Below are 18831 nucleotides of genomic sequence, written 5' to 3' on the forward strand. Positions count from 1 at the left end.
ACCTGCTCTCTTACTGTACCACTACTTACAGACGCTGTTCAGCACACACATACAGTGGCAAAATAAGAAGCAACAAGTTCATTGGAATCATTTCTGTGCAATTGCAAAGCAATTTTGTACGCAACGTAGCCAACATTTTTGGAAATTTTTAAGGTTCGACTACTCCAATTTCCCTACACAGTAGTTTTAGCTAAATTCCTCCTCCTAGGGGGGAAGAAAAAAAAGTGAACTGTGGTGAGCAGTTTTCTCCAGGTTTTGAGAGGAATATTTTGGTTTTCCTTTTGTTTCTTTTCAGCCCTAGTGAGTTGCAACCTCCAAGTTCACAAACCTCAGTAGCTGTATTTACCAAGCAAGAATACATCTCAGAGAAAATTCAACTCCCCAGAGAAACACATCCTTATTTTAGACTCTCTGTCTACTGAGGAATCAGACAGCTGTAGAAACTAAGCCACCACCTTCATTCAATTCTCAGTTCTCTTGGGACAGTTAGTTATCTCACTTTAATATAACTCACATCCTAAATTTAACTTGGCCTAAACTTTTATCTATACTCTAATAGAAGAGAAAGTCACCTTAAACTGCAGAAAGCGGCTGAAGTTGTGGAGAAGCATAAATATCCTCCTTTATTGCTAGTATTTTTAAGAAGGCACAACTTGAGGCACAGGTTTCTTATTCTTCAAACCTAATATAAGACATAGATATCCTCTTCTCTTCTCCTTCTCTCCACTCTCACACTTGTGTAACATACTCCTATTTCAGCCTGCATTCGTGAAACTGAGCCTGAACAAGAGCTTTCCCATCTCATCCACAATGCAAGTACATTTCTAATGAGTGGACTGAAAGAAATAATAATATTTTAGTCCACAAAATAATGATTTATTATGTTTCCAAATTTTTCTCTACAAAATACAAGTTCAATCCATGTACTTTTAAAGCTGTCTCTCTCATACTGAGAAACCAAGCACCAGAAAACAGTACTGCATGAAGCTTCATTAAGAGTTAAGAAGGAAACCAGCAGTTTAGTCAAATTTACAAAACAGATCTTCCTGTGTAAAGCAAGGTAGACAATAGCTCAAGAACATTTAGTTACACTTTTTATTTTGCACCAGCCCCCTTTGTTTTCAGAGAACGGAAGCACAGAACAGCTTAGACTAAATTACACCATTACTTGAGGATGCAGCTGCCAAACAGGAATTTGCTTCATTGAGATGGTCTGCAATTATACTTAACTGCCAGCAGAAATTCCCAACCTTATTATGCAAAAGGCATTTGTGAACACTCTCACTCATAAAGACTTAAAAACGATATACATTGTAAATAGTATTTCTTCTACTAATTTAACAAAGGATTCTACTTCTAAATGGCAACACTATTTTACCCCAGTCAGGTATTTCTCCTGAATGCATCTGGATTACTTTAATTCAGTATAAATGTGATTTTCTTTCCCTGCCAGTCTTCCTATTCTTCTCAAGACATGATGAGGGACAAAAAGAAAGCCAACAGGCTAACATTTTTATAACATAAGTTTAAAGATATAGAAGCTATTTTTCTTTATGGTTGACTAATGTAAATTCTAGCTTGCATTTCACTCACAGATATACTGTTAGAAGAGGTTCTTTCATTTAATAAAAAAGGAGGTGTGAGGCAGGTCCTCTGGAACTGTATCCTGCATGAAACAGACCCTAACTGCCACACTGATAACTACTTCCAACATTTATTTTCTGATGAGGACTTAGTGATTACCTCAAGAATTTAATTAATTTAAAAATACTTAGAGTGATCAAACAAACAAACAAAAAAAACCCACAGCAAAAATATCAAAGCAAACCAAACAAACAAAATCCCAAGAGATATTTTTTATCCAGGCATTACACAGTCAAAATAATTAAGCTACTTTAATAAAGTAGTGTATTGAAACAATTTACCAGTAACACACTAAAATTTAAAAAGCAAAAGATGAATACCAGAACTTTAAGACATGATGAAACTTTTATCACCTTGTTAGGTGACCAGTAGTTTTAACCTCCTTAACTGCAATTTAAAAAAAAAAGAAAAGTAACAAAAAAGTACTCAGTTTGTTACATCAGTCAGTTAGTTACCTCAACAAGGATCACAGAAAATCCAGGAAAACAATGCACACACAAAAATACCACTGTACAAAAGGTGATAGCATTTCTAACACATCTCCCAAAACTGAGGAAAATTACCAGCTAGAGACCTATCTGCAATATAACTCACATTATAGAAACAACGCAATTCATCTTTTTACAAACACAGCGGCTTGAAAGACTTCACGTGGTACTTTCATCAGCAGCAGTTTTCACACCACTTCCAACAGCAAAACATTTGGCTCCCATCTTGCATCATATACTCCTAAGGAACAGCCTAATTACAAAATTACATAGGTACAAAATTCTCAGTATTTCTGGCAGACCCCAGTGATTCATTCAGCCAATTTCTGCCCAAAAGACAAGTTCCTCACATACACTATGTTACTCTTTCAAATCATTTTTCACTTCAAGAACTTGTTTATCTAATCACCATATCACATAATAAAAAGTGAGTTATGGTAAGGGAACAGACACGATATAAGAATTTCCTTTGAACTTTAATGGAAGAAAAGATGACTGTCCAGCCACCCTGTAGGAAAAACCTAAAATCTGAGTAGTTTGGTTTGATGGCCCTTCTTTTGCTTCAAGTCCTACTTAAAACCTACTAGCTAGAATTACAGCCATCAAACTTACCTCTGTAAGCTGTTCTAGGGAAAGACCTGTCCTTAACCTACAGCAGCTGGGGGGAGGAGCAAGAGAATAAGGAATATTACTGTAGGTTTGCACGTCCTGTATGTGGGAAAAGAGAAGGATTTGATATTAGTTGCCAAAACCCTACATCTGTTCTCTGCTCTGTACACTCTCTACTTTATGGCTCTAAATTCCCTGACAACTCACAGCATCTCTTAAAAAATAATTCAAAAATGAGAAGGATGGATAACTGGAGGGGGGTTGGTGCTTTGTTTTGCTAGGGTTTTGGTGAGTGGGTTTTGTTGGTCAGTTGGTTTTTTGTTTGGGCTGGATTTTTAAGGCAGTAGCTCATATGAAAACATGGACCCACTTTAGCAAAGTGACAAGGACCATTAAAAGCCAGTACGTCTTGCGTTTGTCTGTATCCGCACAAGATATTCCAGCGCTGCCCTCCCACACTTGGCAGCCTGCCTCGCAGCTGTATTCAAGGCTAACATTTCACAAGACACTGGAAGATTCAGTGTTGCAGCTATACATATCTTAATGCTGCCAAGTTTCATTAGCGACCAGCAGATAAGTGCTTCCCTGGAAGAACGTATTCACAAGTTCAAGAAAAAGGCTGATAGCAGATGGAATGCAGCATGCAATTCACCTGGCAATTCCCATCCATGCTACACTCAGATGAAACAGAAAAACTTACACAAAACTCAGGAAGACTCCTTCTATGGCAAACACTGCAAACGTGTAATTTGCAGTCCCACCAATAAGGAGAACATTCTCAGCTGGAAACAGGGATGAGAAAAGAAAATGCGTAAGACACAGATATGAGTGTGCTACACATTATGCACTTTTCATGTTTGCTTTCTTTGGCAAAGCAAGAAATAAGCCTGTGTCGTAACAGGGAGAACAACAGCCCTTCTTCGTAGAGGTATCTCTAAATCAGTACGAATGATACAATCTTAAATTTTGCATTGCAGGTAAAATGACTCTCAAAACAATATTTTTAGGGAGATGGTTAAGTAGCCTGGATAGGACAAGGGAGGCTGAGATACTACACAGAAGAGATCTCAATCATGAGTAGGTTGCATCAATGAAAAAGGTAACACCAATGTACAGGTCTGTATTATTGCTCAAGAAGCTGGAATAAAAACCCCCTTCTTTTAGTAGCAGCATAAAGTTAAAGGATTCTTCCAGTGATTGTCTCTATCGGATCCATAGTGCACAATGCATTTTTTAAAAGCTTTATTTCACAGAATAAGAATTTGGCTAAAGTTGTCAACACAGACATGGCACATTTCATTATACAGTAGCTTACTTTGAACACTCTTACATTGTGACAAATAAAAACCAAAACAAGTCTAAAATCACAGCAGAGCTAAACAAAATACAAATTAACTTTTGCCCATGTCACGCATCTGCATACCATCATCTATGACATATCAACCTGTGATGCAATTAATTTCATACCATCTTAGTAGGAATCAGGTTTTGGGCAAAACCAGACTTCCTTAAGGTCCCAGGGAAAAAATAAAAAGAAAACAAAGCAGTACAGTTTAGTATAGGAGACTTCAAGACTGAAACAGCACTTCTGAATTAACTATGGTTCCGACATATGTCCTTACAGACAGGACCTTACCAGCAGACTGACTGTGAGAACACTACTGGACTAAAGATGGTGTTTCTCCTAAATGGACAGGACATTCTGACTGTCAGAAACTAACAGAACAGACTCACAAAAAGTGGATCAAACCCCTAGGTCTGAAGATCTTTCAAGAGGGAGTAGTTCTGTGCCAAGCAAGCCCTTGGGGGGGCAGGGGGAGCCTTCCCACCGTGTAGCACCAATCTCACATGACTTTTTCCAAGAACAATTTGCTTCTAGAGGAGAATGTTAATTCACCTCTCTCCTTGAGCTGAAGAGTACATTTTGTTTGCTGCTCAACTGAAATACAGAAGCGTCTCAGACTTCACACTTGAGAGTTTTAAGAACATTGCAAGAGTTAGCAGGTGGCTCCCGGCTTTGGGCCTTCAGCACAAGACACACCCATTGAGTGGGTCCAGAGGAGGGCCACAGCGCTGAAGCACCTCTCTGACAGCCTTGGAGAGCTCGGATTGCTCAGCAGGGAGAAGGGAAGGCTCCAGGGAGACCTCAGAGCAGCCTTCCAGTACCTAAAGGGGGCCGATGACAGAGCTGGAGAGGGACTTTTTACAAGAGCCTATAGTGATAGGACAAGGGAGAACGTGCTTTAAACCCGAGGATTGGTTTAGATGAGATATTAGCAAGAAATTCACTAGCGCAAGGGTGGTGAGGCACTGGCACAGGTTGCCCCAACAAGTCTGGATGCTCCGTGCCTGCAGGTGCTCAAGGCCAGGCTGGATGGGGCTCTGAACAACCTGCTAGTGGAAGGTGTCCCTTCCAAACCAAACAATTCCATGATTCTATGACTTCCTTTAATTACATTTAATTTCATGACAGAATAGGGTACCTACATCTATAGATGAGTCAAATGAGCACTTCAGGCTGTTCCTAAAGCAAGGGGATAGAAGTATTAATTCAGAAAGAAGAGCAGAGATGTGAACTCCTTTCCACATGCCCATTAAGTCTAGACTCTAGTCTTAAAAGCCCCACCTGTGCAGCTTCTCCGTCACAGAAGTCTTCTTCTTATTCCTTAAATCCATATAAAACTTTAGTGGGGGGGGGGGGGGATGTGGTAGGGGGGAGGTTTTTTTAATGGGGTTTTTAGGGCAGTTTGGGGGGCTTTGGGGTTTTTTTGTTTGGTTGGTTTTCGTTTGGGGTTTGTTTGATAAGTTTGTGTTGTTTGGGGTTTTTTAGGTCCATACATCTTTCAGCACAAGATACCCTTCTGTTACATTCAAAGGGAACATGTTTTCCACCTGGATGTAAACTAGTGCCGTATTTTTGGGTTGGATATCTTTCTGTGCTAGTCCAACATATATTGTCACGGCTGAACAATGGTTCACACATACAGACTTGACCAACTATCCTGGTTTTATCCCCAGGCCTAAAGACTTTTTTCCTGAAGATAAAATGCCTTATCTTATTTTCTGCACACCAGTGCAGCGAGTGCCTGCCAACCTGCTTCTGATAGTCCTCTCATGCATCTTTCAAAGGCGTGTATTTGATGTAGGTACCGTACACAAGCTTGGTGACTATGTGCTGCAATTTCCCCTGCTAAGAGGGCAGAGGGATATAAGGAGATGGACATTCGAGCATTCTTCCCAAAGGAATGTAATGAAAGGTCAAAACAAAAGAAATCTACAGAAACCATTAGGAGATTTAGCCAAAACTACAAGTCAGCACATCAGATGCCAAGTTTTTATGCAGCCAGAGCAGTAAGATGAAAGGAGATAAAAGAAGCTCTAATTCCAGTGACCCATGAAAAAAACCCATGCCACAGTTAGATGCTGTACTTATACATATCTGTTTCTTCCTCATTAAGAGGTCTAATGAAGCCTAATGCTCCTGTTGCTGATGAATAAAAGCCACTCGTAATACAGTTATAAGCTGAAGCAAGTTATGGGAGTGTAACAACACACTAACCCGTACAAATCATCTACACACCACTACAGATTTGTTGCATAAGCTGTTAGAGTACATTAAAATAAAACAACTTCCACTTACTTAGCACATACTTCCTTAGAATTCCTTTTTTTATATTTCTACTTTATTTCTACTAAACCTTTCTACCTCAAATAAACAAGTTGATATTAATTTCCAAATTCAGACAGCAAGAACACAACTTAATATAAGCTGTTTAGTAAATGAAGGCTTTAAAGTTTATTTAAAACACAACACATATTAAATGGAGGAGAATACTTTTCAAAAATTATACATATATAGTTTATGTTGAAATCAAAATATCTCCAACTTGAATGTCTTCTGTGGAGTTATTTCCAGAATGATGTAGCTCACTGCTGTCATTAGCCAATCTTCCTACATGCCCAGACTCTGGTGTACGTTAAAGATGCCACAGTTTATTAATAAACCAAATGACTCATGAGCAGCACAGGAAAAGCAGTCACCAAAAAACTCAGGAACACCTAATGATGACGCTGCTGTCAAGTCAACTGGTGATACAGACTAAGACACTGCAGCTACTAAAACGTAGCAGGTTCTGTTTCCAGCCAAATCTAAATCTAAATCTAGACCTAAATCTAAACCTGAATCGAAATCTACCCTATTAAAAGCTGTACGTGTACTATTTCAAAATGCTCGCATTTCTTCTCAGAAATTCTGCAAGCGCAATTCAACAACAGATATTTTCCACATCAGGCATAACATCTTTAAAGACTACTTAAAATTATTAGGCCCCATCTTGCACAGCTACAGCTATCATGCTACCTTAAGTACGTTTACCAAACTACAAGGTTCTAAAGATGAGAGAAATGGCAGCACTGAATGGGCCATTAGAAGCAAACTGAGCAGAAAGCATTTCAAGCATGGAAAAAAAGGAGTTGTTTTCTGCAATTTTCAGACAAATATATATTTTAAAAAGTTAATGTCATTCAGCCAGTCTGTCTCACTTGAGAATTTTCTACCTCTCACTCACCCCTGCTTCTTCCATCACTGAATACTTCAAGGGGTTTGTTAGCAAGCCTCAAACTGGTTAAATTTTGCTAGTTCTATTATCACCACATCATTCACCCTTGTTCATTTTCCACCTTTGTCAACCACCCAAAACAGCTGTTGAGGACCTAACTTGTACATCAACATTTGACTCTGAGATAATCTCTGCTTATACAGTGATAACAAAAAAAAAGTAATTTGAATATATAAAGAAAGAACAAGCAATATCATTCTGAAAATTAATTTTTAAAAAATCACAGGAAAATTAAGACAAGTAAAGTAGATAAGCATCTCAGCTAGTATTCTGAAACTGTATCCTGCAACTTACTGGAAAATTAAGCACATTGAAAGGTTTTCTCAACACTTGCCAAAAAATAAATATGCCCAAGATGGGCATTTGGGGAAAATACAATTTCATTAATTTTGATGTAACTTTTAACAGCATCTCAAACTAAATGTATAATCTTTTATTAAAATAAAGATCCTCGTCCATGTGGACCTAAAGACGGTACAAGATCCCATGTTCCAGCAACACCAAGTGATAGGTTAGAAATGTTCCTGCAGCTAAGATACAGCATTTTCGTTGCAAGTTTGAATGACATGAGATGGACAGAAATAAACTGTACTCCTGAGAAGACATTCTCACATGGGCTTTATTTTATCTTTCCTTCAAGCAATCAAAAGAGCAGGCCCTCTTAAGATAAAACTGTAATTAGACTTAACTAGACTTTAGATTTAACCTCCTGACATCTGGGCTAAAGGGTAAATAAGAAAAACATATGCTAAATGAACTGCCTCTGCCTCCTTACTTTCTTCTCAGAGTAGGTGATTTTTCATTCAAGGGAAGCTACTTCCTGAGAGTTTCCTATTCACTGGAAATTTTCAGGTTTTCAACACTGATTTTACAATAGGACCAATGAGTTGTTAAATGAAAGGACTCCCTGAAATTCACTGGTGTTTTGACAATCGCTCTGTATCAGAAGTTATTTGATCCCAAGTGCTTAAATAGATCTGATAGGACGTACAGCCAAATAGGCTAAACTAAGACATTGCAGCAGCTCGGTATGTGTTACAGCACCGACAAAGAGGTGAAACCACACACCCACCTGCATCTGTTGCAACAATCACCAAAATAAAAAACAACACAAGCAAGCAACACTGCTTTTGGTGTCACCCTTTTGGTCTTGGCTATACAGGTTCTCTTCGGAGATGAGATTCCTGGAGCCTTCACCTCAAGGCACAGCTTCTCGGTGAGGAGCAATGTAATTTCTCCCCCTGAAAGCCACCGCTTTGGAAGGGAAAGAGCTAGACAAGCTAGCTTGCATAGCAAAGAGTACAGACATCATGTAACTTAAGAGATAATAGAAGTCTTAGATACTTCTACGAGTTCCATAAAATCACTTGTCACTGTTGCCAGGGTTGCAGTATCTTTCCCCGTCTTCCCATTCTTCAGAGAATCCCACTTCCCAACCTTCAGGGCTAAATCTGTAGCAACTGCTCCCCAGCCTCAGACAACACCTACGAAAGCAATAACCAGTGCCAGCTCTGACTATCAAGAGCATGACCTTTAAACAAAGTCCTGTTCTTTTCTTGTAAAACCCTGACTTTTACTCTCATGGACTACACTGGTCCAGTACAATGAACAGGAAATCATTCTGACCCCTTGATTCCGCACACTCTTCCCTACTAACCTTCAGGTATTTTTCCCAGGAAAATAGCCTGTCTTAATCCACTACTTCCAGTTAAACCAAGCTAACAAAGCCATACAGGAAAATTCAAAAAAATAAGATCTTTATTTCAAAGCATCCAGACATTTTAGAGTCAGAAAAAATCCAACCCCCTAAGAGACAGATGTGGAACTTCAGTTTTAAGTGGCAGTTGTACCAATCCGTAGGACAAAATTAAAGAAAAAATATTGCTGGAACAGTACCATGTGAAACAAATGAGAAATATTAAAAAAAAAAAAAATTCATACTTCAAGTTACAGTAAATCATATTACATTAAAAAAAAAAAAAAAAAAAAAAAAAAGTATTTCTTCATTAATTTGCCTAACTATATGTAGAATTCCAGGCCAGTAAGGGTGTCAGGTCTTAAATTCAGTGGGTTACCAAAGTTATTGAAAGTATTCCTTACTGAGAATTTAACAAATTTCTAACAATATTCTGTATGAAGCTAACTTAAAAATGGCTAACAGTGTAAAAAGGCTTCTAATACCCAGAGGAAGCCATTTTATTTGTAATATCAAACCATATTAAGCAAATGCAATGCTATCATGAAGGGGAATATACATACTATAAGTTATTTTAAGCATCTGAAGACAGTTCAGATTATTCTGTGTTCTCTCCTAGAAGCTTGTGTGTGTATCCACGTAGAGAAATATACATATATGCATGCACACATATACACACGTGTATACAGACATTCACACATATGTGCAACCACACACCTCTTCCTTCCCCCTTAAATTTCAGTTCAGCAAAAAAAGGGACCTGAACAGCACAAAGGCAACAAAAGCTTTATGAAATTTCTAGAGACTTTCCATAGCTGCAATTGCACAGCATGGGTATGCCAGCAAGACAACAAGCTCAAAATCTGTCCAGCTATTTCAATGTACCACGCCCCTCTTACCCCAACTACTGAGCCAGTGACAAAGCAATTAGCAAGTAAACTCAAATTGTTTTGAATTAATATTTAAATCCTTAACTAGCCCAATTGTGAAGCAAGCTATGCACAGTAGTTAGGTCTTGCAATTCCACCCCCTCAAGCCTAAATGTAATATACCTGACGCACAAATACGTCAGTAACCTGGGGGGTACAAAGACCACCGTCTCACTTTAAAGCCTGGATTCTTTACATCAAGAAACACCTAAAAAGCCTTTAAGAGCAAAGCAGGTTCAGGAAACAGTTAGTGCTCCCTTTAACCATTTTTTTTTTTCTTCTAGAATGCTCCTGTATCCCTTTCAGTAAGTTAAACAGAAATTGGACAGTTAAACTGTTTCAGAGAAAAAAAAATACACTCAAATCCCTAAGAAAAAAAATAAACCTTAAATGCTGGGTTACTGTTTCCTCAACAATGCCTTCCTTAGTTTTTTCAAATAACATAATCATCAGTTGTTCCTCAGTCCAAGTGCCAAATACATTCCAAGAGTATGTTTAGAAAGATCTAACAGCACACAATCTTCTATAACAATTAGAGTGGAAACTCTTCAGAGCTATCAACACAAATCTAAACGATATAAGGAATATGAGTCTTAAGCTTTAACATTACAGCTGCATGCACACATACATAACATGCCACATACATGCACTAACATCCTACAATTTCAGGACAAGATATAGATCTATGTCTGCACATAGCAGATGTTAAATAAACATGCTATTTTGGTTTTAGTTTAGCCTTCAATTAGCAGATAAAATTATTAATGAAACAAGTTTTTATTTACCAGGAATGAATGAATCAATATTTCTGAATCTTCATCTGGCAAGCTGAATGCTGTGTATTCAAGGGCATTGTTTTCCCCTTGCTGTTTGCATATATAACCACAGTTTCTCTCAAAAACTGTACGAATGCCTTTAAACAGAATCACACTTGTCGTGCAACCCATTCCCAATCTGTTGAATTTTGCATTTCTAGCAGCCCTGATTGCATTTGCAGAATGTCTTCTTCCGTAGCTCGACTCGAGTGATTTTCCTGTGCTTTGCAGAAATATTTCTTTGTACAATCCTCATGATGTCCCACGTTTAGTATATTCCTCAACTAGAAACCATCAGCTACTGAAATGTAATCCTATTTGCTTAAGCCAAATACTGCCAAAAATCCAGCCGCTGAAGACAAAAAAATCAGAGGGCGATGAAAAGCAAAGGATACCTTAGCTGCAGAAGATAGGAGGCTTTCAGCATGTGCTGTACTCCACCACAGAGATGAAAAGATATTCCAAGGGGTTATGGAAAGAGTTCCTATATTCAGAGAGCCTTAGAACATAATCAAAGATGAAAGGAAACTGCAAAGATACTGCTGCAGTTTCTGCTGCCAGCCACAAAGAATCCTCATCTGCTGCAAGAAAGCAGTCTCCCAGAATGCTTAGCACAGTGTTCGTACTGGCAAACACTTCTTTACTTGACCTATATGTGCTTTTTAATGTCTGAAACAAAAAGCTTCAACATAAAAAAACCTGAAAATATGAGGGGGAAATTCTTAAATCACTTCTGCTGTGCAAAGAAAACAGCATGCTATATACACTTCTTTCAATCAAATCTGTATGTTAGAGCATGCTATTATCAGTTCAGGCAAACCACAAGGGAGCTGAAGACTGCCTTCACTTTTCTCTTTCTTTCTTGCATGCAAAGTTATCTGTCAAATCCCACCTGCCAAAATCTGAATTTATTAGTCCTTGATTGCAAATAATCAATACTCATAAAAGGAGGAGAGGGAAAAAACAAAAAAAAAACAAAAAAAAAAATTTAATTCAGATCAACATCCACCTCTAAAAGAAAAATACAGGATGAAAGTTAAAATCCATACATTTCTTGGCTTTATAGTGACTCAGACCTGTACTGACTGAATTTATCACTACAGGACACTAGTTCACATACTGCATCAGTATCTGTTGTACAAGTACATAAATATCTTTAACTGACACTGAGAAGTAATGTTAAATTTTTAAAACTACTTTTAAAGGCAAGCAATTTGCAAAAAAATAACTGTCCAAATCCACATCACAAGAGTGTCATATCACCCTGTCAGAGAGTGCTGGTGAGTTTTATATTCCTGCTAAACTGAAAGCACTGAGATGTATTTACTTCTTTACTTAGCAAATTGTAAAACTGGATGAAAAAAGTGATCTTACAAAATCACCATTGTTGCAATGGAGTTAAAACAATCTAAATTAAAAGCATGGAGGGAGAGAATAAACAGATTCAAGATGTCAGCTACAGATTTTTCCCCATGCAAATTTTCTTCACAAGGAAATATCTGCAAGCTATAATGATACTTCACAAAAAGTATTTCAGACTTAATAGCATTTTTCCCTAATATCTGCCTAGCTAATACCTGTCAATATGCTTCTCATTACATTTCTAACCTAGATAAGACACAGTAACATGCATACACACCAATAAAAAACCAAAAACCCAACAACATTTGACAGTGATCCAAGTAGTTCCTGTCAGTCCCATATTAACAAAGGCAGAAGTTAGACCATTTCTCGTATTGGGAGAAATACCAATTGTTTTAAGGCAGTTCTGCTAATAATGAACAGCTTTATCATGAGGGAGAACAAAGAAGGTCGTGGTGAAGAATTTGGCATAAATTCTACTATGAAGGATGGAGACACTTCATACATAACCATGAACCTTGCACAGCAACGTCTCCCTACCTCTCCAACCCTCTTTGAAAAGAAGTAGGTCAGTGAGGGAATTGCAGTGCTCCATTCACTAAGGCTGGCTAAAGACATCCTTGCAAACATGCAAGGGAAAAGAGTCATGGGAATTACCACAGAAGGCATTCCCCAAAAATACATTCAAGTTAACTGTTTCTAGTGCAGAAGCCCACATCATTCCCACCTGAAATGCAGGATTACACAGACCTGACAAAGTTCAGGCTACAAACATGGTTTCAAAAGTTAAGAGATCATTAAAAGGAAGCACTATTTAGAAGGTTTAGAGGGTTTTCCGTGCAATTTCAAAGACTTCATAATAGCAAATGCCTCAAGCAAAAAAAACAAAAACAAACAAACAAAAAAAAAAAAAAAACCAACAAAAAAAGGTCAGCTAACAAGAAATTATCATGCACTAGATAGTTCTTCCAAATGCCTAGAAAATTACCCTACTTGTAAAATACTAGGTAGGTTACAGAGAAACAGGAAGACAAAAAAATTTCATTTGAAAAGACAAACACCATGGTCTAACTCAGGCTGGAAATGACCCTTGGAGGTGTTCCAATTCAAAACAAATTAAGAGAAAATTTAATTCCAATTATATTTTGAATAAATTTAGCATCATGATTCTAACGTATTTTAGAAACAGCAACTGAAACTGACATGAGTCAACACAAAGATAACACTACCATGAAAATCATCTTTATCACAGTCAACAACTTCCTCATAGAAAGAGAAGGGGAGGGGCAGACACTGATTTCTTCTCTATGGTGACAGTGACAGGACCCGAGGGAATGGCCTGAAGTTGTGTCTGGGAGGTTTAGGTTGGATATTAGAAAAAGGTTCTTCACCCAGAGGGTGGCTGGGCACTGGAACAGGCTCCTCAGGGTATTGGTCACAGCACCAGCCTGAGAGAGTCCAAGAAGTGTTTGGACAATGCTCTCAGGCACATGGTGTGACTCTTGGGGATGGTCCTGTGTAGGGCCAGGAGTCAAACTTGATGATCCTTGTGGATCCCATTCAACCCAGCTTATTCCATGATTCCAAATAGAGCTTGAAAGGGAAATAATTACAGGGACACAAGGGGTGGGAAGAAACCACAGGGAGCAGGAGAAATCTGAATAGTATACAATGCAAAGAAGTCTGCCGACAAGGAGACTTTTTATTAATTCGGTGCAAAGTGGAAGTTTTCAGCCTCATTGAGGAGATTCCTTGAACTGTAATGAACAACCACACTGCACAAGCAGTGACCATCCAGGCAGCAACGTGACACAATGCGATATTATTCACTTCAGTATCACATCTCAAAGTGAAATGGTGTCATGGTCTAGTAAAGGTACTCCCTGATTTAGTGTTCCCACTGAAACACTCCAAACCATGTGCCCCTCATTCACTGCCCCTTGCTCTTCCACTATCTGGGTGGCTGGAGAAGAGAACTGGAGGCATAAAAGGTAAAGATCACAGGCTGAGATAGGAACAATTTACTGGAAACAGTAATTATATGAGAAAACACAGTAACAGCAGCAATACTAATGACAGCGCACACAAAAGAGGGGAACGATTCACACAATTGCTCACTCACGGCACACCCCTGGTAATACCAGAACCACCATCACACTACCCCCACTGCAAGAGACCCTTTCCCCTGTTCCCAGAAAATGACATAAGGTGGTAGAAAATAACCTCTGCGAACTAGTCATGTCCCCTCCTGGTTACTGCAAATATTAACCCTGTCATGGCCAGAACCAGGACAAAAGGCAGGCCAGAAAAATTCTTACAAAGGGCTGGCTTTGCCCACTGAAGAGATCTAAAAGAGAGCCCAAAGCAGATAAAAGTCTTAATCCAACAGTAAAAATACCAAAGTAGAACAAATCAATATATGAAGAAGCCCAGACTGTACATATGAACAGCAAACTACCCACTGTAAACTGCCTTTAGCTGAGCCTGGGTTATGGAAAGGTCTTTTTCCGTAAGGCAGCAAGTGCAGGGGAGGAACATGAGGCTATAGGGAGGAGACAACACTTGTGCTTGTCTGCTCTTGGTTTATGAAACAGGGCCTGCACCAGAAAGCATGCAGACTTACGAGCTCCTTGTGTTAGTATACAATGCAAATGTTACACCCCTAAGCCAAACCACTCATTTATATGGAGAACAACAAGCTCCTCCCTGCTATGTACTACATTCAATCTGTACTGACTGCACCATGAGGACAAAAAAAAATTAATTAGCTGTGTTAGCTCCAGATTGTTCAGAATCATGTATTGAGGCATGTTCTTTTGGAAAAATATTTCAAAAGTTCTAGTTTCCTTCCAAAAAACAAAATTGTTTTAAGGGCCTAACCACTCCTCTGATTACAGTAAATTACTAATAATCACTTTGCACCTGGGAACTGGAGGATTTCAAATCAACATGTTAAGCAATCCTTTGACAACCAAGCGAGTTCCAAGAAAGCATGACACAGGTACAAATTAAATGTGTGTTAGCAATCAGACAGCTCTAAACAAAGTTTACAAGTTTCCATTTGACAATGTTCAACATGTATAAAGGTTAGAGAATCAGTCTGGGTTGATATAAAATCTTCAGCTCATCCTAAAAAATTCTCACTATCAAAATGAGAACTTAGAGACTCCTAGACAGAAACTGAACAGTTAAGAGGACAGAGGTCAGACTAGGGAGACCAAAACATGCTTCTGTCTTCAGAAAAGCCAGTACTAAAGGAACACATTTCATAAAGATACAGCCCCATATCTGCAAGAGAACATACTTCCGGGATGATTCAAGCACCTAAGTCCTAGCATAAGAGCCACAAAAATATCCTTAATCATTTGAAACGTTAGAAGCAGGTATGTGATAGTAAAGGATCCAGCAACCAGAGAAACAAAAAGTCCTCATGATCAGGTCACCTGGGGTCGTGGGTACGCCTATGTGTCCACTCCCCCAGATCTCAAGTGGGTGCCAGCTGAGGGGGTGAAACCTTTCATCCCTAAAAATGCAAAACCCCCTGCAGAGGGCCCACAAGTGGCTGGTGCTGTCTGGAGGAGGAGAAAGCGCCAAACCCTCTCCTTCTAATTATCATTATCCCTTAACAGTATTTTTCTGAACAGTTTATCTGCACTAGATGTCATTTTTTTTTTCTTCTCCAACTTAAAAGGTACTCAAGGTCCAAACTCTGAACATCTCCCATGAACCGAGCCTTCCTCCTTCTTAATTTAAATAAGAAAAGGGGAAATGTTGTAATACATTAATTTGGTTTATACTGTGTTTCATCAGATTTGTAATGATTTCCCCTGTTCCCCTTTAACTGTATCACCTGGTCTGTCCCTGCTCGGCAGTGCCCATGCCCCCACACTGGAATGTAACCCAACTCTGTTCCACTCCCACTTTATCCCTGGTTGGGCAGTGGCTTGTCCCTGCCTCTGGGCCCTGCCCCCGGGGAAAAGCTCCGGGATGGGCGCAGCCGCGCTCTCTCTGGCACCAGCGCCACACTGGGAAAGAGTTCCAGCCAGCAGGGCAGGACTCCAGAATAAAGCCAATATTCCCCCGGTTAGAGAGCAGGCTCTTTCCTTTTGCCATCGGCGGTCGTCTGGTCTCATAAAGAAACTCCACACAGGTACTTGTATTTTTACCTTCAAAGTCGTCCATGACATTTAAAATGCCCAAAGTAATGCCATCTTGACATGACTGAATGTCTGGTTCCTTAAAGATCTTAACACATCCTGACTAAATTCTGCTTTTCACAAAACATGACAGTATTTGTAGGTGGAACACTACCTCTCATCTGGCAGCTACCTGTATATTGGCTCAGAACACTGGAGATGAGGCCCTAAAGCCCCCTCAGTCCAGAGGTGAAAACCAACATCACTTGGCATTTTTGGAGTAACAATCCAATGACAGTATTTCAAAGGCAACAAACTCACTTCTGCCTGAAAAAGCTGTGCTGCAGAAAAGACTGAAGATCCAATACCCCTGCAAGAGTAAAAAGAAGTGTATATAAAACACTTCATACTTAATAGGAATGTTCAGAGGACCAGAAAGTTCAGGTGCTGGTTCCATTTGCAAAAACTGTTTCTGCAATGATCGGGCATTCGGATTTCATAGAAGAGTTTTACCAGGTAATTCAGTTCAAGAAGTAATGTTTCTTCAGAAAGAAGAAACTATGCTCAAAGTTTCTTTGTGGCCACAACAGTGAGTTTTATTTTCTCTTAAATTTTTTAAGCACTTGATTTGTCAAAACTAGTGCAGAGGATGTGTTTGTATATTGATTATCCTTAGTAACCCTTATATCTGCTCTCCAAAATGTAAGGAGAATATGGAAAACTACAAGCTGGTCAGAGTCACTCCCATCTCCAGGAAAATTACGATGCAAACCCTCCTGGAAGCAATTTCTTGACATACAAAGAATAAGAGATGTATCTCCGTTCCAAGCCGACCACATGGATTTACCAAGGACAAATTATGCCTGACTAGCCTGTTTGTCTTCTGTGATGTGACAGCTGGTTCTGTGGACTAGGAAATAGCATGGGACACTGAATACTGTTAGTAAAAGAATGCTTCTGACAGTCTCCCATAGCATCCGTGTACCAAATTAGCTAGATGTGGTCTGGATGAGTGAATAGGGTTGGGTGAGTGGATAAGGATGACATCCAGCTGAACAGCAAGTTGAACATGCTGAGCAGGCTTCTCAGTACAAGAAAAATATTGACATATTGGACTGAGTCTAATGGAGGGCCATCATGGTGTTTCATGTATGAGAAAAATCTAAGATCTTGCATAGTTCAGCCTTAAGTGAAGGCTAAAAGGAAATCTTATTGCTGTTGCAATACCTAATGGGAAGCTAGAGAGAACAGCCAAACTCTTCTTGAAGATACAGTCACAGAACAGGAGAAAATAGACACAGAATACTCCATTTGCATAAAAGGATTTATTTACTTTTTTTTTAGCCATGAAGACTGACTGCTACTAGGGTTAAAGTATTTCCATCTTTGTGGATATTAAAACTGGACTGTCAGTCTCTGAGCAACCTGCTCTAACCAGATCTTTTTTGAGCAGGGGATTGCACTAGGTGACTTCCAGAGATCTGCATTTCAGCCAGTGCATATCCATGATTCTGTCGTGGTAGTGGCTGGATAGCCACACACTAACTCTGAAACAGAGAAAGATAAAAGCTCCAAGAGAACTCTGTCCTTCAAAAGGTAGTCTTGAGAACAGCGTGGTTAAATTCCCAGTGATTCTGACTGAGCATCTGTGCGCTCCGTAAGACCCCAAGAAGAGATTTTCACCCAACAGAAACAAAAAGCTACCGCAACATTAAAAATACTGAGTATAGCACCAGGCTGAAGACCAGAGGCAGTTTATCATTCATACAAGATGCCATGAATGTCAAAGATCACATCAAAAGTAAAAGGAAATGCTTATGAGAATTGGTACAAGATTTAGTCTGTCCTACCTGCACAAGGTATTTTTTGTGTCTATTATGCCTTTTATGTATTTAGGGAAGTGAGGAGGCATAAATGAAGCAACCTAGGAAATGCTATTTCAAATCTAACATACACGTATGACAGGTATTACATAGGCGTTGATGGAGAGATGCAAAGATTTATAGCCCTACTAGCTGCAAAATGCTAAATATCTTAGCTCATAGTTTTAGGTTTCATATTTGAGAGCTGCAGAAAGCTCAGTCTTTTCACAGGTCCATTCTTACATGAGTAGCAATACACTTTGATCCACAGATCAGCAGTGGGATCTGCAAGTTCTATGCCTTAAGTTCAAACTGAAATATACCTTGAGGATAGAGATACCAAGAACAACCCAAAGAACTTTGGGCAGTTGTCCAAGCCAATCTAAACTGAATAAATGAGGATTTATTGCTAAGCATGAGACACAAAACATCTACCCCTTTTCAAACTGCAAGCCACACCACAGGATTTCTGATAGTGAAATATGCTCCCTGGACTCCATCTAGTGGTCACGTAACTTTCAGCTTTCTGAAGCTGAAGTGATTATTCTGTGATTTTAAGTAACTGATATAATAACCATAACAGAAAATTATTATTACCATTATAGAGCTACAAACCAGGACAGTAGTTATAGGATATTATTTTAGAAACTGATGAAACCATGATGGAATAA

The 18831-nt window shown here is 39.1% G+C and overlaps 1 protein-coding gene across 7 annotated transcripts in view; it reads right to left on the bottom strand.

Moving 5' to 3' along the window:
* DOCK9 (dedicator of cytokinesis 9) overlaps nt 1-18831 on the bottom strand; it is a 114381-nt gene that overhangs the window by 84511 nt on the left and 11039 nt on the right. For 2 of the 7 annotated variants that reach the window (XM_058419438.1, XM_040056104.2), the window contains exon 1: nt 10771-11352. The exons of 3 other annotated variants lie outside the window; for them this stretch is intronic. In XM_058419438.1, coding sequence (XP_058275421.1) covers nt 10771-10932 — 162 coding nt within the window. In that variant the 5' untranslated portion in view covers nt 10933-11352. Of the gene's footprint in view, nt 1-10770; nt 11353-18831 lie in introns of those variants that run through there. 2 more of the 7 variants (XM_058419433.1, XM_058419432.1) reach the window with 1 other exon arrangement.

Source organism: Hirundo rustica, chromosome 2 (genome assembly GCF_015227805.2).
Source record: "Hirundo rustica isolate bHirRus1 chromosome 2, bHirRus1.pri.v3, whole genome shotgun sequence".
Classification (NCBI taxonomy): domain Eukaryota; kingdom Metazoa; phylum Chordata; class Aves; order Passeriformes; family Hirundinidae; genus Hirundo; species Hirundo rustica.